Below are 18,559 nucleotides of genomic sequence, written 5' to 3' on the forward strand. Positions count from 1 at the left end.
CCTCAGCCTCCCAAAGTAGCTGGGACTACAGGTGTGTGCCATTACACCTGGCCATCATATATATACTTTTTTTCTCTGAGACGGTCTCACTCTGTCACCAGGCGCCAGGCTGTAGTGCAGTGGTGTGATTTCAGCTCACTGCAACCTCCGCCTCCCAGGTTAAAGCAATTCTCCTGCCTCAGCCTCCTGAGTAGCTGGGACTACAAGCGCACGCCACCACGCCCAGCTAATTTTTGTATTTTTAGTAGAGACGGGGTTTCACCATGTTCGCCAGGATGGTCTTGATCTCTTAACCTCGTGATTCGCCCACCTTGGCCTCCCAAAGTGCTGGGATTACAGGCATGAGCCACCACGCCCAGCGGCCATGATATTTTAATAAAGTTTAAACCTTAAGATTTTCTTTCTCCTTTACCACTTCTGCATTCTTCTTCTCTTTAACAGCCAGGAACAGCTGTGCCACTTAATGTGACCTCAAATATGTATGTTTTCTTTAGTCCTTAAAAAATACCTGAATTGAGTGTGACATCAGACTTGCTACCCCCATTTTTTTGGGCAAGAGAGCAATTTGGTAAACAGCAAACTGAGTATACTTCATTCCAGTGCCAGGCCTAGGATCTAGGGAAGTATGAAGGATTTCAATCTAAATAGAGCAGACCTCCAGCTTTTTGTTTTGTTTTATTTTTTGTTTTTTGAGACAGAGTCTTGCTCTGTCATTCAGGCTGGAGTGCAATGGCACAGTCTGGGCTCACTGCAACCTCTGCCTCCTGGATTCAAGTGATTCTCCTGCCTCAGCTTTCCGAGTAGTTGGGACTATAGTTGCATGCCACCAGTCTCAGCTGATTTTATATTTTTTAGTAGAGACGGGGTTTCACCATGTTGGCCAGGCTGGTCTAGAACTCCTGACCTTAAGTGATCTGCCTGCCTCAGCCTCCCAAAGTGCTGGGATTACAGGAGTGAACCACTGCGCCTAACCTTTCAGCTTTTTAGATTGCTTGTAAACTGTATCATCTTGATTTCCTAGGTTTGAAATAATAATATAAATTTTACTTTTAGGTAAGTAGGCTACAGTTTGCATTTTTCTGTACCTTTTGGGTGTTTGGAAGTAAGTCTTATCCTTTATTTCAATTCAAAGACCATGAACAGCTACTTTTTATAACACTTAGTACATGAGTGTTCAACTTATTTTAGATGGGATCCTTGAACTTCATTATCTTAGGCTTCAGATTTGTTTTTGCTATAGACTTTATTTCTGGCTTATTTTATATCCTAGTTTTAGGATGTGCTGTTTACTTTGTAACACATATTACTGTAGTGTCAGTTTTTTCATTTTACAAGAAAGGAAACTGAGGCTCAGGAGATTAAATGCTTTGTCCAGGGTTATTTCTGTTAGTAAGCATCATTTCCTGGATTTGAACCCAAATTTTCCTACTAAAATTTTGAGCTGTTTCCTTCCCAGGGGTATTAGTTATCTATTGCTGTTTAACAAACTACTCCGGATGTAGTGGTTTAAAACAAATGTTTATCATCTCACAGTTTCTGTGGTTCAGGAATCCAGGAGAAACTTAGCTGGATAGTTTTGGCATAGGGCCTCTCAAAAGGATGCTTTTTAAGGAATAAAGGTAATATGCATACTGGGGAATCTCATTAATGTGGCACAGCTGTTCTTGAGTGTTAAAGAGAAGAATGCGGGCCGGGCACAGTGGCTCACGCCTGTAATCCCAGCACTTTGGGAGGCCGAGGTGGGTGGATCACGAGGTCAAGAGATCGAGACCATCCTGGTCAACACGGTGAAACCCCATCTCTACTAAAAATACAAAAAATTAGCTGGGCATGGTGGCGCGTGCCTGTAATCCCAGCTACTCAGGAGGCTGAGGCAGGAGAATTGCCTGAACCCAGGAGGCGGAGGTTGCGTGAGCCGAGATCGCGCCATTGCACTCCAGCCTGGGTAACAAGAGCGAAACTCCATCTCAAAACAAAAACAAAAACAAAAAAACTTTATTAAAATAAGATGATGGCTAGGTGAATTGGGGCTGCAGGCATCTGAGGTTCTACTGGGGCTCAAGAATCTGCTTTCAAGCCCACCTCTGTTCTTCACCATGTGGGTCTCTTTGTAGGGTTGGTAGGCATGGCAGCTGTCTTTCCCCATAACCTAGTCTCAAGTAGCATATCATTTCTAATGGTCACACAGACCAATCCTGATACAGTGTGGAAAGGGACTATATGAGTGTGTGAATACCAGTTTGGGGTCCGTCTTGTAGGCTGGTACCACAGTTGCACAGCTAGTAAGTTACATAACTAAGGTTAAATTCATGTCTCTCTGACTGCAGAGGCTGTTCTCTTAATCATGTCTGTGATAAGTGACAGAGGAAAAATTTGTATAGAGTGACTATGCTGACTGGAGCATTAGAGAAGATATCAGGGAAGGTTACATTTGACCAGAGTCATGAAGAAACGCTAGACATTTTCTGTGTGGAGGAGTCAGGGAAAGACTAGCAGGTAGGGGACTAGCATGTTTAGGGGCCTGGAGGCTTGAAAGTGTGTTAAGTTTGGAGAATAGAGTGTAATTCCAGGTGGCTAGAGTGTAGAGTATATGGAGGGAGGATAAGAGAGTAGAAAAAAAGCTTACCTGAGATTAAGTAGATGATGAGGAACAGTTGGAGGTGAGGCTGATCTGTTAAGATTGTATGTTCAGTGCTGTAAAGTTACAGGTATATTACGTGTTCACCCAAACCTAGCCAATGAACCTGGTCTACACAAATGTTCTAACTTGTTGCCCTGGTTCATAACTTCACCCTCAAAAGAGTTTTTGTCTAGCCTTGCTTTATTAGGTGCTTTTTCTACCTGCTCCTTAATTTCTGCCCTGGGGTTAGGAAAGATGGAGAAGATAATGAGGCATCAAGTTGACAGAGGCTGGGCAAAAGGTCCCATCCTCAGGCTGAATTTACTTTCTTCATTACTACCCATGAGCATGTTTTCAGATCTTCCTTCCCCCACTTCTAGCTCTTTCCCTGTTTTTAGAATTTGGAGCATCAAGTCGTTATCAGGTGAACTTCCTGCTTCCAGCTGGGCAGCAGGCCAGGTTGCTACTCTCACTTCTCATTATGTACTCCTTTTTTGCAGTGTACAGCAGAATGAGAAATTGAAAGCAAAATGAATTTCTGCCATTTCAGATAAGTTTATAATCTTCCTAGTGAAATATGAAGAAACATGGAGTTTGGAAAGACTTAATATTCAAAGCCAGAATCTGGGTCAGAAATGAAGCAATTTCACATCTGTGTGTGAATGCTGTAGGTAATGATGGGGGAAGGCACATATACTAAAAAAGAAAAAAAAAAGGAAGGAAGAAAGGTCTTGCCTGGAGCAGTAAGAGGTAGGAAAACCAAACCAATTACTTTCACCTCCTGTTCTACTCCTTGATTCTTGCTGCCACTCTCACTGCCACCACAGGATTGGGGAGTGAGGGGATATAGTCCCTGGGGAGAGTAAACTTTCCTTTAAGCTACTCTTACATGGAAAACTTGGAGTCTTCTTAAATCAGATGTTTCTAAACCTGTGGGTAGGCATCAGAAGAAAGGTACAGACTTCAGTGGGTCCTACAAGAAGATTTCAGGAGAAAGTGGAACCCATTTTGTATTGAAATAGGAAATTGATACATGCATGAAAGAATCCTCCCCACCCAAGAAGCACTAAATTTAGAGTCATTCTGCCAGTACATACATATGTCTGTGTGTGTGTATTTTTTTTTTTTTTTTTTTTGAGACAGAGTCTCGAGCTGTTGCCGGGCTGGAGTGCAGTGGTGTGATCTTGGCTCACTGCAACCTCCGCCTCCCGGGTTCAAGCAGTTCTCATGCCTCAGCCTCCTGAGTTAGCTAGGATTACAGGTGCCCATCACCATGCCTGGCTAATTTTTTGTATTTTTACTAGAGACGGGGTTTCACCATGTTGGCCAGGCTGGTGAACTCCTGACCTCAAGTGATCCATTCGCCTCGGCCTCCCAAAGTGCTGGGATTACAGGCGTGAGCTACCACACCTGGCCTATGTGTGTAATTTTTTTAGAGGCAGGGTCTTGCTTTGTCATCCAGGCTGGAATGCAGTGGCACAATTATGGCTCACTGTAACATGGAACTCCTGGGCTGAGGCAATCCTCCCACCTGAGTAACTAGGACTACAGTCTTGTACCACCATGCCTGGTGTTTTTTTAAAATTTTTTGTAGAGATGGGAGTCTTGCTATGTTGCCCAGACTGGTTTTGAACTCCTGGCCTCAAGCGATCCTCCTGCGTTAGCCTCCCAAAATGTTAGGATTTACAGGCATGAGCCACTATGCCTGCACTCCTATATATATATATATATTTAGAGGTGGGGTTTCACCATGTTGGCCAGGATGGTCTCAATTTCTTGACCTCATGATTTGCCCGCCTTGGCCTCCCAAAGTGCTGGGATTACAGGCATGAGCCACTGCACCTGGCCTTCCAGTATTTTTCTTTTTTTGAGACGGAGTTTCACTCTTGTTGCCCAGGCTGGAGTGCAATGGCGCATACTCGGCTCACTGCAACCTCCACCTCCTGGGTTCAGGCGATTCTCCTGTCTCAGCCTTCTAAGTAGCTAGGATTACAGGCATGTGCCACCACGTCTGGCTAATTTTTTGTATTTTTGGTAGAGACGGGATTTCCACCATGTTGGCCATGATGGTCTCGATCTCTTGACCTCGTGATCCACCTGCCTCGGCCTCCCAAAGTGCTGGGATTATAGGCGTGAGCCACCGCGCCTGGCCAGTTTATTTTTTTAAGCCTATGGCAGTGGTTAAAATTTTCATTCTGCTTGATAAATAGTATAAGTAAGTTATTGAGACCACAAGGCTAATGATGTCACCTGTTGATGACTGTGGAGATAGGAACAGAGCCTAGGAGCAGTGATGGAGTGGATGTGGATAGCTTTTGTGTGACCCAGAGAGTGGTGGCAGCAGGGATTGGAGATGTAGGTAGCATCTCATTGCTGCTCTGGAGTGGCTCAGTGTTGGTGGGATGGCGTTATCAAAGGGGGCCAAGTACATGCCATCCAGATCCAGGCCATATGAGAGGTTCTGGCATTCAGGAATATACTGTGTGTGCACGGATAGCTGTGTATGGATAGCATCTAGTCACATTTGCTAGCTGCAACAAAGGCTTTAGCACCAGGGACCTCATGACTCTCAATTTCATGGGAAAGTTGACAGAAGAATTTGTAGATTGCTAAGGCAAATCATGGCTCAAAGAAGGGCATAATTTAGTGACATCCATATCAAACGGGATCACATCACAATTTCTAAAAATTGGCAAATGATTTGGAAACAATTAGGATGATTTATATTGCAACTTATATCACTTGGTAAGCAATTTTGGTACAGGTTTTTCAGTGTGAAAAACATAGTGTTTTTTCTTTTTTCTCACTCAACAACAACAATCAACACAGAAGACACTGTCTACTTGGAAGTAGTTTCAGATCCCATGGGTTTAGGGCTCAGTCCCTAGGACTACCCCTGGCTTTCAATGCCAATCAGAAGCCCTGTACAAAATTTTGCCTGTACAAAATAACCTTGGACCGGCTATAAACTGGGGTTCCTCCAACTTCTGTCTTGGGTTTGATTAATTTGCTGGAGTGGCTAGAGTGGCTCATAGAACTCAGCGAAACACATTTACCAGTTTATTACAAATGATACTTTAAAGAAACAAACAGTCAGATGAAGAGATGCATAGGGTGAGGTCTGAAAGGGTCTGGAGCCCAGGAGCTTCTGACCCTGTAAAGTTGGGATGTGCCAACCTCCCGGCAAGTAGATGAATTCTTGTTCACCTTTCCGTAGGCTTCCATGTGTTTAGCTATCCCGAAGCTCTCCAAACCCTGTCCTTTTTGGTTTCTTATGGAGATTTCATTATGTAGGCATGCTTGATTAAACTATTGTCTGGCTGTGGTTCATGCCTGTAATCCCAGCACTTTGGGAGGATGAAGTAGGTGGATCACTTGAGCCCAACCTGAGCAACTTGGTGAGACCTTGTCTCTACAAAAATTAGTCAGGTGTGGTACTGTGTACCTGTAGTCCTAGCTACTTCGGAGGATGAGGTGGGAGGATGGTTTGAGCTGTGGAGGTCAAGGCTGTGGTGAGCTGTGATTTTACCACTGCATTCCAGCCTAGGTGACAGAGCGAGACATTGTCTCAAAAAATAAATAAAAATAAAAACCATTGGCCATTGGTAATCAACTTAACCTTCAGCCCCTCTTCTCTCCCTGGAACTCAGGGCTAGGGCTGAAAGCCCAAATCCCTAATCATGTCTTGGTCTCTCTGGTGAGCAGCACCCATTCTGAAGCTACCTAGGGGAGGCCAACCATCAGTTACCTCAGCATACAAAAAGATATCACTTTGGAGATTCTAAGGATTTTAGGAATTTTATGTCAGGAAACAGGGTTTTATCTAAGGATTTTAGGAGTTGTATGTCAGGAAACAATTACATATTTTACAACAGTGGTCTCTAGCCTTTTTGGCACCAGGAACCAGGTTCATGGAAGACAATTTTTTTTCATGGACCTGGGGGCAGTGATGGTTTCAGTATGATTCAAGTGCATAACATTTATTGTGTATTTTATTTCTATTATTATTACATTGTAATATATAATGAAATAATACTGCAATTCACCATAATGTAGAATCACTGGGAGCCCTGAGCTTGTTTTCCTGCAACTAGATGGTCCTATCTAGGGTTGATGGGAGACAGTGACAGATCATCAGGCATTAGATTCTCATAAGGAGCCACAACCTAGATCCCTTGCATTTGCAATTCAAAATAGTGTTTGTGCTCCTGTGAGAATCGAATGCTGCCACTAATCTGACAGGAGGCGGAGTTCAGGTGGTAATGTGAACCATGGGGCAACTGTAAATACAGATGAAGCTTCCCTTGCTCACCTGCCACTCACCCCCTGCTGTGCAGCCTGGTTTCTAACCAGTACTGGACCATGGCCTGGGGGTTGGGGACCTGTTTTTACAATATCACAAGGTTAGTTTATTAGTGAATAAAAGGGAATTACTTAAAATTTTTTCATGTATGTATTTATAGATTATTTTTCTGTATGGTTTGTAAAATATATGCATATATATGGGTGTGTATACATATATATATATATATATATATATATTTTTTTTTTTTTTTTTTTTTTTTTTTGAGACAGTGTCTTAGTCTGTCACCCAGGCTGGAGTGCAGTGGGGCAGTCTCAGCTCACTGTAACCTATGCCTCCTGGGTTCAAGCGATTCTCGTGCCTCAGCCTCCCAAGTAGTTGGGATTACAGGCGTGCACCACCACTCCCAGGTAATTTTTGTATTTTTTTTTTTAGTAGAGATGGGGTTTCACCGTGTTGGCCAGGCAGGTCTCAAACTCTTGACCTTAGGTGATCCACCCACCTTGGCCTCCCAAAGTGCTGGGATTACAGGTGTGAGCCACTGTGCCTGGCCTGTAAAATATTTTTAATATCACTGCTGAAGGTATCCAAGTATTTTAAGAGAGGTTTGTTTAAATAGCTTTTATGAAATTCTGTCTGAGAGGCTCCTGCAAGACCACTCAGAGCTACCGGGAATGAGAAGAATAGAGAGAGATGTGAATAACGGAGCAAGTAGTATTGGCTAATAAGGTAGCAGTGGGGGCTTATTGTTTAGAGTGCTCAGAAAATGTCTAGAGAAGAGTAATTTTAGGACTTCAACTTATAAATTTAGCTCAATTCATTTGTGTCCTTGATATGTTGTTAGGCATTTTACTTATTTTATTTATTTAAAGACAGGTTCTCGCTATGTTGGCCAGGTAGGTCTTGAACTCTTGGCCTCAAACAGTCCTAACAGCCTTGGCCTCTTGAAGTACTAGGATTACAGGCATGAGCCACCAAGCCTGGCCAGTTGTTAGGTGTTTTAATTCCTCTACCTGGTGTCTCTGGCTCTCATTCCGCAGAGAGAGGTTAGTAGTGGTTTTTCTGCCTTTTTTTCTCTTCTGCTAAGAGGCCCAAGAAATTAGCTACCCCTATTTTTTTTCTTTTTCTGTTTTTGTAGTTATTTCTTCTCAAAAACAAAACAAAACAATGAAATACATTTGCAGAATGTGCAGGTTTGTTACATAAGTATACATGTGCCATGGTAGTTTGCTGTACCTATTGACCCATCCTCTAAGTTCCCTTCCCTCACCCCCCTAACCCTGTAACAGGCCCTGGTGTGTGTTGCTCCCCTCTCTGTGTCCATGTGTTCTCAATGTTCAACTCCCACTTATGAGTGAGAACATACGGTGTTTGGTTTTCTGTTCTTGTGTTAGTTTGCTGAGGATGATGGCTTCTAGCTTCATCCATGTCACTGCAAAGGACATACCTCATTCCTTTTCCTGGCTGCATAGTAGTCCATGGTGTATATGTACCACATTTTCTTTATCCTGTCTATCATTGATGGGCATTTCGGTTGGTTCCATGTCTTTACTATTGTAAATAGTGCTGCAGTAAACATACATGTGCATGTGTCTTTATAGTAGTAGCTACCCCTATTTTAGCTTGATTCCATGAACTGTCAAATTGATACCCCACAGATTAATGTGGTGTCTTAGGACATTCTTTGTCTCAGGTTATAGCCATAGAACTTGAAAGAGTCTCAGGCTGGACACAGTGGCTTATGCCTGTAATCCCAGTACTTTGGGAGGCTGAGGCGGGTGGATCACCTGAGGTCAGGAGTTTGAGACCAGCCTGGCCAACATGGTAAAACCCCATCTCTACTAAAAATACAAAAATCAGCTGGGCATGGTGGCAGGCATCTGTAATCCCAGCTACTTGGGAGGCTGAGGCGTGAGAATCACTTGAACCTGGGAGACAGAGGTTGCAGTGAGCTAAGATCATGCCACTGCAACTCCAGCCTGGACAACAGAGTGAGACTCCGTCTCAAAAACAAAAACAAAAAACTCCCCAAAACAAAAGGAAGAGCCAGTTTCATTTACCGAAAGTAGCAATTTACTTAGGTTCAGTTTTCTAGGAACTTTATAACTTAGTTATAATAAGACTTAAGCACTAGCATTTAGTTGATATACAGTCAAGATTTGTTGAATGAATGAATGAAAAAGGTAGGTCTGGCAGTTTCTTCTGAACCTTTTGGTTTGTGTGACGAGCCTGAAGTTCCAGAGGGGTAGGATCCAAGCCCTGGGCCTGTGACTGACCAAACCCTCCCTTAACTAAAAAAGTCCTAACTCAAGTACTTTTAGAGCAGCGAGGATACCACAAAGTGAGACTTAGACCTGGATTTAGGGCCGGGCACGGTGGCTCACGCCTGTAATCCCAGCACTTTGGGAGGCTGAGGCGGGTGGATCACGAGGTCAAGAGATTGAGACCATCCTGGCCAACATGGCAAAACACTGTCTCTACTAAAAATACAAAAATTAGCTGGGCGTGGTGGTGCGTGCCTGTAGTCCCAGCTACTCGGGAGGCTGAGGCAGGAGAATTGCTTGAACCTGGGAGTGGAGATTGCCGTGAACTGAGATCTCACCTCTGCACTCCAGCCTGTTGCCTGGTGACGAAACAAGACTAGTGTCTGAAAAAAAAAAAAAAAAAGGACCTGGATTTCCAGTTAAGACATTGCATTTTAGGCCATTTAGAAACCTTCATACTCTAGGGATTCTAAGGGCTGAGATCATAGTTAATTGAATGTTGAATTGTTGAATTTGTGAATTTAAGTTGAAAATAGGAAATATAAAAACTAATCCTCTCAAATGAAGAGTATCAGTTTATCCACCTAACATAGGCTGACTGTTAAAGTGGACATTTAATGGCTTAATCAAGAATCCAAGCATACCTAGTTACAGAATATATGAAATGAACATTGCCATGAGAGCTGTAACTATGTCTTGACAAATATTTGGAAAACATAGGCCATAGAGTTTTTTTTTTTTTTTAGCAGATTTAAAGTATATAATTTAGTGTTTTTAAAATATATTCACAAGATTGTGCAACTATTACCACACACTAATTTTAGACCATTTTCAGTTGACCCCTACATGAATAAATCCTGTACCGATTAGTAGTTACTTCCTTTGTCCTCTCCCTTCCTCTTCAGAATTTCTTCCTCTGTCCTCTCCCTCAGGCCTAGACAACCACTAATCTACTTTTTGTCTCTTAAGTATTAGCCTATTCTGGACATTTTATATAAATGAAATAACAGAGTATGTGATTTTTACTTCTAACTTTAATTTAGCATAATATTTTTCATGTTCATCCATGTTGTAGCTTGTATCAGTACACAAAAAGCCATTCCTTTTTATGGCTAATATTTCATTGTATAGAATACCACATCATTGTATTTATTCATTCATTAATTGATAAGACATTTGGGTTGTTTAGACTTTTTGGCTGTTATGAATGCTACCATGACTGTTTGTATACCAGTTTTTGTGTGGACATATATTTTTGTTTTCTTTTTATTGTTTTAGAGACAGGGTCTTGCTGTGTTACCTGGGCTGGGGTGCAGTGGTGCAATCATAGCTCACCGTAGCTTCAAACTCTGGAATTCAGGCTATCCTCATGTTTCAGCCTTCTGAGTAGCTGGGACTATAGGTTTATGCCACTGCACCCAGCTATTTTTTTTATTTTTAAATTTTTGTAGACATGGGGTTCTGCTTTGTTGCCCAGACTGGTCTGGAACTTCTGGCTTCAAATGATCCTCTTGCCTTGGCCTCCCAAAGTGCTGGAATTACAGACACGAGCCACTGGACCCAGCCTGTTTGTGTTTTTCTTCTGTATATACCGAGTATTGGAATTGCTGGGTTATGTGGTAGCTCTGTGTCTAACATTTTGAGAAACTCCAAACTTTTCCAAAATGGTTGTACTATTTTTATTTCCACCAGTATTCTTTGAGGGTTCTAGTTTCTCTATTATTAACCTCCCTCCATGAAATGAGAGTTAGAGATACTAGCTAGAGGATTTGAAGTGTATTTTAATTCACCATATGAATTTTGGGGGGACAGATGTCAATCGGAACATGTGTGTAATGATTTATTTGCTGTTCTCCTGGTATCAGATGTTCTTTCCACAGTTGTTTCGTTTTCCTTTATTGTGAATGCTGTTTCTTTGTAAGAATGAAATTTACATTAATTTGATATGCAAAAGCAGAATCTTGTTTTAATACACCTTTTTAAAATGAAGTTGAACATTATAGAAAAATGTTGGCTTTCCCTGTTTCCCTTTTTTGGGAGATGGAGGAATTTGTTGACTATTTCCTTTGCCTATCTTTGTTATTAGAGGTTGTCTTAATCTGTTTACTGTTGCTATAACTGAATACCTAAGACTGGAAAATTTATAGAGAAAAGAAATGTATTTAGTCTCACAATTCTGAAGACTAGGATGTCCAAGTTCTAGGGGCCACATCTGGGTAGGGACCTTCTTGCTGATGGGGACTCTCTGTAGAGTTCCGAGGTGGTGCAAGGTATTGCATGGTGAGGGGGCCCAGGAGAGAAAGCCAAACTGGCTTATATAATGGACTTACCCTCAGGATAACTAACCCACTCTCATGATAACCTGTTAATCCATTAACCCATGAGTGGATTAATCTTTTCCTGAGTGCAGAGCCCTCATGACCCAGTCACCTCTTGAAGGCCTAGCCTTTTAATAACATTACGTTTGGGATTATGTTTCATTATGAGTTTCAGAGAGGACAAACATTCAAACTATAGCAGAGGACATGTTTTTATCATCAATATGTGTAAACTTCTATATAGTAACTTTATTATGTCATATGTTGCAAATATAATTTCCCATGTTGTTTGCCATTTAATTTTTTTTTTTTTTTTGAGACAGAGTTTCGCTCTTGTTACCCAGGCTGGAGTGCAATGGCGCGATCTCGGCTCACTGCAACCTCCGCCTCCCGGGTTCAGGCAATTCTCCTGCCTCAGCCTCCTGAGTAGCTGGGATTACAGGCATGCACCACCATGCCCAGCTAATTTTTTGTATTTTTAGTAGAGACGGGGGGGTTTCACCTTGTTGACCAGGATGGTCTTGATCTCTTGACCTCATGATCCACCCGCCTCGGCCTCCCAAAGTGCTGGGATTACAGACGTGAGCCACCGCGCCCAGCCGCCATTTAATTTTAATCATTGACTTTTTTTTTTTTTTTTTGAGAACAGAGTCTTGCTCTGTTGCTCAGGCTGGAGTGCAATGGCACACTCTTGGCTCATCGTAACCTCTGCCTTCTGGGTTCAGGCAATTCTCCTGCCTCAGCCTCCTGAGTAGCTGGGATTACAGGTGTGAGGCACCACGCCCAGCTAATTTTTGTATTTTTAGTAGAGACGGGGTTTCACCATGTTGATCAGCCTGGTCTTGAACTCCTGACCTCATGATCCGCCCGCCTCAGCTTCCCAAAGTGCTGGGATTACAGCCGTAAGCCACCTCGCCCAGCCGAATTTTTTTTTTTAATTAAACAAAAGATTTGTATTTGTAGGAAATAAATTTCATCAGTATTTTCCTTTATAATTGCATCTAGCTTTTTAACCTTTCAAAATCCTACCTCAATCAGAGATGAAAAAAATGATTTTAGTAGGTTTATAATTTTTAAAACTATCATTTATCTTAACCTCAATCTACTAACTGCTTATTTGGAAATACTCTCAGAAACATATATGTTGTTGAAATGTGCTTAACGGTGAATATTCCAGTGATCTAGCACAATGCTGTCCAGTAGAAACTTTTATGATAGGGAAGTTCTGTATTTTTTGCTGTTCACTATGGTAGCCATTAGCCACATGTAGCTATTGAGCACTTGAAAGGTAGTTAGCACAACTGGCGAACTGCATTTTTAATTTAACTTTTAATGTAAATAGAATTTAAATTTTACAGTTTGCAGCCAAAAAAAAAAAAGAAAGAAAGTAAAAGAAACAGAACTTCTGGCTGAGCATGGTGGCTCATGCCTGTAATCCCAGAACTTTGGGAGGCTGAGGCAGGTGGATCACTTGAGGCCAAGAGTTTGAGACCAGCCTGGCCAATATGGTGAAACCCCATCTCTACTAAAAGTCCAAAAAAAAAGGTGAAACCTCATCTCTACTAAAAGTACAAAAAAAAAATTAGCTGGGTGTGGTGGTGCATGCCTGCAGTGTGGCTGGGACTTCAGGTGTGTGCCACCATGCCTGGCTAATTTTTTAATAGATTTTATTTATAAGTAATACTGGTATCTTAAATTACATATTTAATTAAAAAATTAAGTAAAAACTACATTCAGATAGATATAGAGACTTACGGTCTTTAATTTTGTGCTTTTGCATTCTATGTCACTATGCCACTTTGAGTGAAATAGTTTGTGACCCACTGATTCATTCTTTTTATCTGGCAAGGTACTCAAGGGAAAGATGTCATTGGTAGTTACAGCACCCTTTTCCCATTGATAAGGGGAATGGGTAGCACAAGCAGTATGTGATTTTGTATGTATATGTGAGATACATATATATATATATTTGTCTACTAGAAGAGAGACATAGAGATTTATCTACTAGAAGAACTGAAGGTGGAAATTCTTTTTTTTTTTTTTTTTTTTGAGACAATCTCTCTGTGTTGTCCAGGCTGGAGTACAGTGGCATGATATTGGTTCATTACAACCTCTGCTTCCCAGGTTCAAGCGTTTCTCCTGACTCAGTCTCCTGAGTAGCTGGTACTATAGGCATATGCCATCACACCTGGCTACTTTTTTTTGTTTTAGATGGAATCTTGCTCTGTCACCCAGGCTGGAGTGCAGAGGTGTGATCTCAGCTCACTGCAACCTCCACCTCCTGGGATCAAACAATTCTTCTGCCTCAGCCTCCCAATTAGCTAGGACTACAGGTGCGCAGCCCCACGCCTGGCTAATTTTTGTATTTTTAGTAGAGATGAGGTTTCACCATATTGGCCAAGCTGGTCTTGAACTCCTGACCATGTGATTCACCTGCCTTGGCCTCCCAAAGTGCTGGGATTATAGGTGTGAGCCACTGCACCTGGCTTTTTTTTTTTGGTACTTTTAGTAGAGACAGGGTTTTGCCAAGTTGGCCAGGCTTGTCTTGAACTCCTGGCCTCAAATGATCTGCCTGCCTTGGTCTCCTAAAGTGCTGGGATTACAGATGTGAGCCACTATGCCCAGCCAGAAGTTCTATTTTTTTTTTTTTACATGTGTACATATTAATATCCAGTGTCTTTAGTGGCCTTAGCAAAGCTGCCTTACTAAGAAGGGATCTGTGGTGAGTTGCACTATATTCTCAGGCTTGTCTCATTTTTTGCTTATCCTGTTACAGACGCTGCATCCAGGTAGTACACAAACTGCTTTGCTACCAGAAGAAGTGTCGGGTACGCCTACATTATACCTGGCGGGAGCTCTGGTCAGGTAACTTTCTCTCTTGAGTTCATCCTCTTTTTCTATACCTTTTATGAGCCCCTAGGCCTGGGCTCAAGGTGGATTTTTTTTTTTTTTTAAACTTTTGGTTTGTTTAGGATGCCTTTGTTTTCATTTATTCTTTTTGTCTTTTTTATTTTTTTGTACATTTTAGCTTTTTTCTAATCCAGACCTGGATGTGTTACATGTCTATTCTATACTTTGTGTCTTGTTCCTTCTCCTCCCTATGTTTTTTGTCAACTGGTAAAAACAATTAAATATTTCTTGTGATCCGATAAATCTCCCTTTGAGTAAGAATGAGGTAGGAGGCCATTTGGTAGCAGCATATGGACTATATGGAGGCTTCTGTGTGTTTCCTCAGGAAGAGTAATCTTAGAAGGAGTGTCATAGAGAGGGATGGAGGGATGAAGGGATGGGGACAGGGGTGGGGAGATTCAGGAATCCTGTTTTCTGTGTTACATCCGGCATTATTACTGTTTACAGACAGTGTCACTTGTACCACTCCTCCTGTGCCAGAGACAAAATAGCAAATTACAGTGTTTACTTTTGTCTTTGTATCCATTTGGTAGCCCACTAAAGTCACTGCTACCCCTGCAGGCGGGAAGTGGCTCTTCTCTAAGGGTACAATTAATGCTGGCTTGCCACCCCTTTCTTTTGTGTGACTAAATTGGTGGTTTCAGGAAAGCAGAGGAGACATGTTCCCTGAGGCAGTTGCTTGCTGCTAGATCCTGTGACTTTTGACACCTGATGGTACAATAAAGTCTTCTCCAGATGATTACAGTGATGAAAGGTTGTCCACCCATGGGAGAGCTGCTCTGTATTTTCAGCAGAATAGGGTGTGTTAGTGTCAGTCAGAGGCTTTATAAGAAACAGGCCAGTAACCCAGCCCCCTTCCATGGAATTCATCTCATTTGTTGTGACACATGATTTCCTCCCAACCCAATTTGGCTTTCTAAATTTAGTCCTCCATAATGGGAAGTAGAGATCTTTAATTAATGGATTAGGGAGTTTTTGCAGTTACTGCCTATGGTGGTAAAGGAGGAGTAGGAGAATAACACTAAGTGGCAATAGTGGCATTTTGGTATTTTAGGAGAGGAGAGTATGATTGTATGAAAGTTTGAGATTGAGAGAATGTCAGGAGAGTTAAAGAGAGATCAAAAGACATAAATGACCAACAGTAGAATTAGGTAGCAATACCTCCTTTTAATGTAAAGGACTATTATTGTTGCCTATGGATAGTTGTATGATTATTAGTCTCTAAAAGCATAGGATTAAAGAGAAAACACAATAATAATGCAGATCTTCAGATGTTGGTATAGTTGTAGGATTTATAAGTTCAAATGGTTTATGTGTATAACTTGAATGAAATTACACACTGTATTACTAAACAAGGTGGTGGTAGTAGTTGTCTCTACCTGCCTCTTTTGATTCCCTTCTGGTTTTATTTTCTCTTTCATTCTATTCTCTTTTCTTTTTGTCCTAGTCTATCTCTGGCATCTGTGATCTCTCTGACTTTTCTCTCATTCTCATGATCTGTTATCCTCTTCCTCATTATCCTATTCTATTGTCTTATCCATATTGCCTTATACTGTTGGTTCTGGTCTGTCTCCTGAGGCTCAGGGCTTCCTGTTATTCTCCTCCTAGCCCCATTTTGTATCCTCTGTTCTCTTGATGAATTGACACTTTAATCAGTATGAACTGTTCTTTGTGTTATTATAGTCATGAATTTTACTTTTTACATATGTCATAAACTCCAAAATATATTGCGCTCATTTTTGCTTAAACAAGCGATTATCTTTTAAAGAGATTTAAAAATGTCTTTTTTTTTTTTTATATTTCATCCAAAATATTTACAAATGATAAAAATGTCTTTTATATTTATCTTTTCTGACTCCACATTTTGCTCTTCTGACTAGGAAATGGTAAAAAAAGAAGGCCATTCTTTATTCTGTGTTGGTCAGTTGATGTTATATCTTTCAGAACTTTCAGCTCTATTTATAATTATGTCCTATTCTCAGGACTAATTGCATGATAGCCTAAGGCCCTTGATGAGTTGAGGGGAAGTATATATGAGTGTTCTTAGAGAGGCATGGACTGTTGCTTGTCACAAAGGCATCCAGACATTTGTACTAGAGTTCTCTGCCACGTGATGTTAGCTCCTTTTCCTGTATCGGCTGGGTGAGCCCTCTTGGAACCCTGGCTCCATGTGTTCGTATATGGAGTGTACAGTGAGATGCAGAGCAGCAGGGGTTTAGGAAAGCCGCAAAACAGAGCATTGTATCCCATGAAGTCAGAGCCTGTAATAACGTATAATATTGCATTCTGTGAAAACAAGTGTGTCTATGGTGGATCCACCTACTCCTTGGCAGGCACTACGTCTCATATGTTGGAATGCCCATGTTTTCACTCTTTCTTTGCCTTCTAGACTTGTGGATTTGAGAGAGCTGTGTGAAATTCATCATGGCAAATATGCTTATGTGTATATATCCTTTGCCATACATGCGCTGCACACTGTAATGAAATTTTATTTATAAGACTGATAAGGCATGTGTTATTAGATTGGACACACAGAAGCCCTTGGGTATCTAGGAAGCAATCATCTAGAGTCCAGATGCCTTTTGTAGTTTGGAATGTGGGTGTTTAGTATCACTGTACTTCAGAGCTGATTTTTATTTCTATGTTGTTTGATTATATTAGCTTTTTGTTATTATTGGGGAGGTAACCAGAGGTCCCCAGATTCCCATAATGAATTCCCAGGTGTGGTCTTATGGACAAGGAGGAGTCAGCTGTATTAGTTGGGGGTTCAATCTTGCCTGATAAGCTTTTCCTAGTTGGTTTTAGAAATACGAGCCCTGACCTATTCCCTGCTGCCACTGTTTGTTTCTATGATGCCTGTCACCATGGTATCTGAGTATGTGGGGAAATATATTTTGTCTACTTTTTTTTTTTTTTTTTTTTTTTTTTTTTTGAGACGGAGTCTCGCTCTTGTTACCCAGGCTGGAGTGCAATGGCGCGATCTCGGCTCACCGCAACCTCCGCCTCCTGGGTTCAGGCAATTCTCCTGCCTCAGCCTCCTGAGTAGCTGGGATTACAGGCACGCGCCACCGTGCCCAGCTAATTTTTTTGTATTAGTAGAGACGGGGTTTCACAATGTTGACCAGGATGGTCTCGATCTCTCGACCTCGTGATCCACCCGCCTCGGCCTCCCAAAGTGCTGGGATTACAGGCTTGAGCCACCGCGCCCGGCCCTATTTTGTCTACTTTTAACTTGAATATGGAAAGGATAAAGTCCTATTGCTCTACATTGCCCTGTTTTCAGCAATAACTATTTTTGACCACGTTATAGAAAGTTTGAAAGCTCTTCTCTGACGTCTAGGCAACCTAGATCTCCTAGTGTGAATAAAAGATTAGGTCTTAAAACTCTCCACTGATAGAGATAGAAAACCGGGTTTTGGGATAAGATCATACTGAAATCGTTCTTTACTTTTGAGAATAGAATGAAAGCTACAGTCATCTTTGTATCTAGAAAAATGTCCATTGGCATATATTTTGCATATAGTTTCACAGAGTTTCTGGACCCTCTGAAGCCCCTCCATGATCTTGTGTCAAAAACCTTTGCCTTGCTGGGTGTGGTGGCTCACGCCTGTAATCCCAGCACTTTGGGAGGCCGAGGCGGGTGGATCACGAGGTCAAGAGATTGAGACCATTCTGGTCAACATGGTGAAATCCCGTCTCTACTAAAAATACAAAAAATTAGCTGGGCATGGTGGTACGTGCCTGTAATCCCAGCTACTCAGGAGGCTGAGGCAGGAGAATTGCCTGAACCCAGGAGGCGGAGGTTGCGGTGAGCCGAGATCGCGCCATTGCACTCATCCTGGGTAACAAGAGCGAAACTCCATCTCAAAAAAAAAGGAAAAAAACTTTCCCTTAATTTTAAGTTCTACAGCCTCCCGATTAATTCTGTTCTCACAGAATATCTTAGTATCTAGGTAAATATTTTTTCTGTTTTTCTTTTAGTCTCACTCTGCTGCCTAGGCTGGAGAGCAGTGGCGCCATCTGTGGTTCAAACAGTCCTCCCCTCTCAGTCCCTGCCCCAAGTAGCTGGGTCTTAAAGGTATGCATCATTACTCCTGGCTAACTTATGTATTTTTTGTAAAGACGGAGTTTTACCATGTTGGCC

General features: G+C 41.8%; 1 protein-coding gene across 7 annotated transcripts in view; it reads left to right on the forward strand.

Moving 5' to 3' along the window:
- ARMH3 (armadillo like helical domain containing 3) overlaps window positions 1–18,559 on the forward strand; it is a 210,798-nt gene that overhangs the window by 64,944 nt on the left and 127,295 nt on the right. For all 7 annotated transcript variants that reach the window (XR_010341755.1, XM_064373952.1, XM_012439376.2 and 4 more), the window contains exon 20: window positions 14,282–14,370. Coding sequence is in view for 6 of the 7 variants with exons in the window: in XM_064373952.1 (XP_064230022.1) it covers window positions 14,282–14,370 (89 nt within the window). In the remaining variant the exon portion in view is untranslated. The remainder of the gene's footprint in view (window positions 1–14,281; window positions 14,371–18,559) is intronic.

This window comes from Aotus nancymaae, unplaced genomic scaffold, assembly GCF_030222135.1.
Source record: "Aotus nancymaae isolate 86718 unplaced genomic scaffold, 86718_ANA_hifiasm-v0.15.2.pri h1tg000010l, whole genome shotgun sequence".
Lineage (NCBI taxonomy): Eukaryota > Metazoa > Chordata > Mammalia > Primates > Aotidae > Aotus > Aotus nancymaae.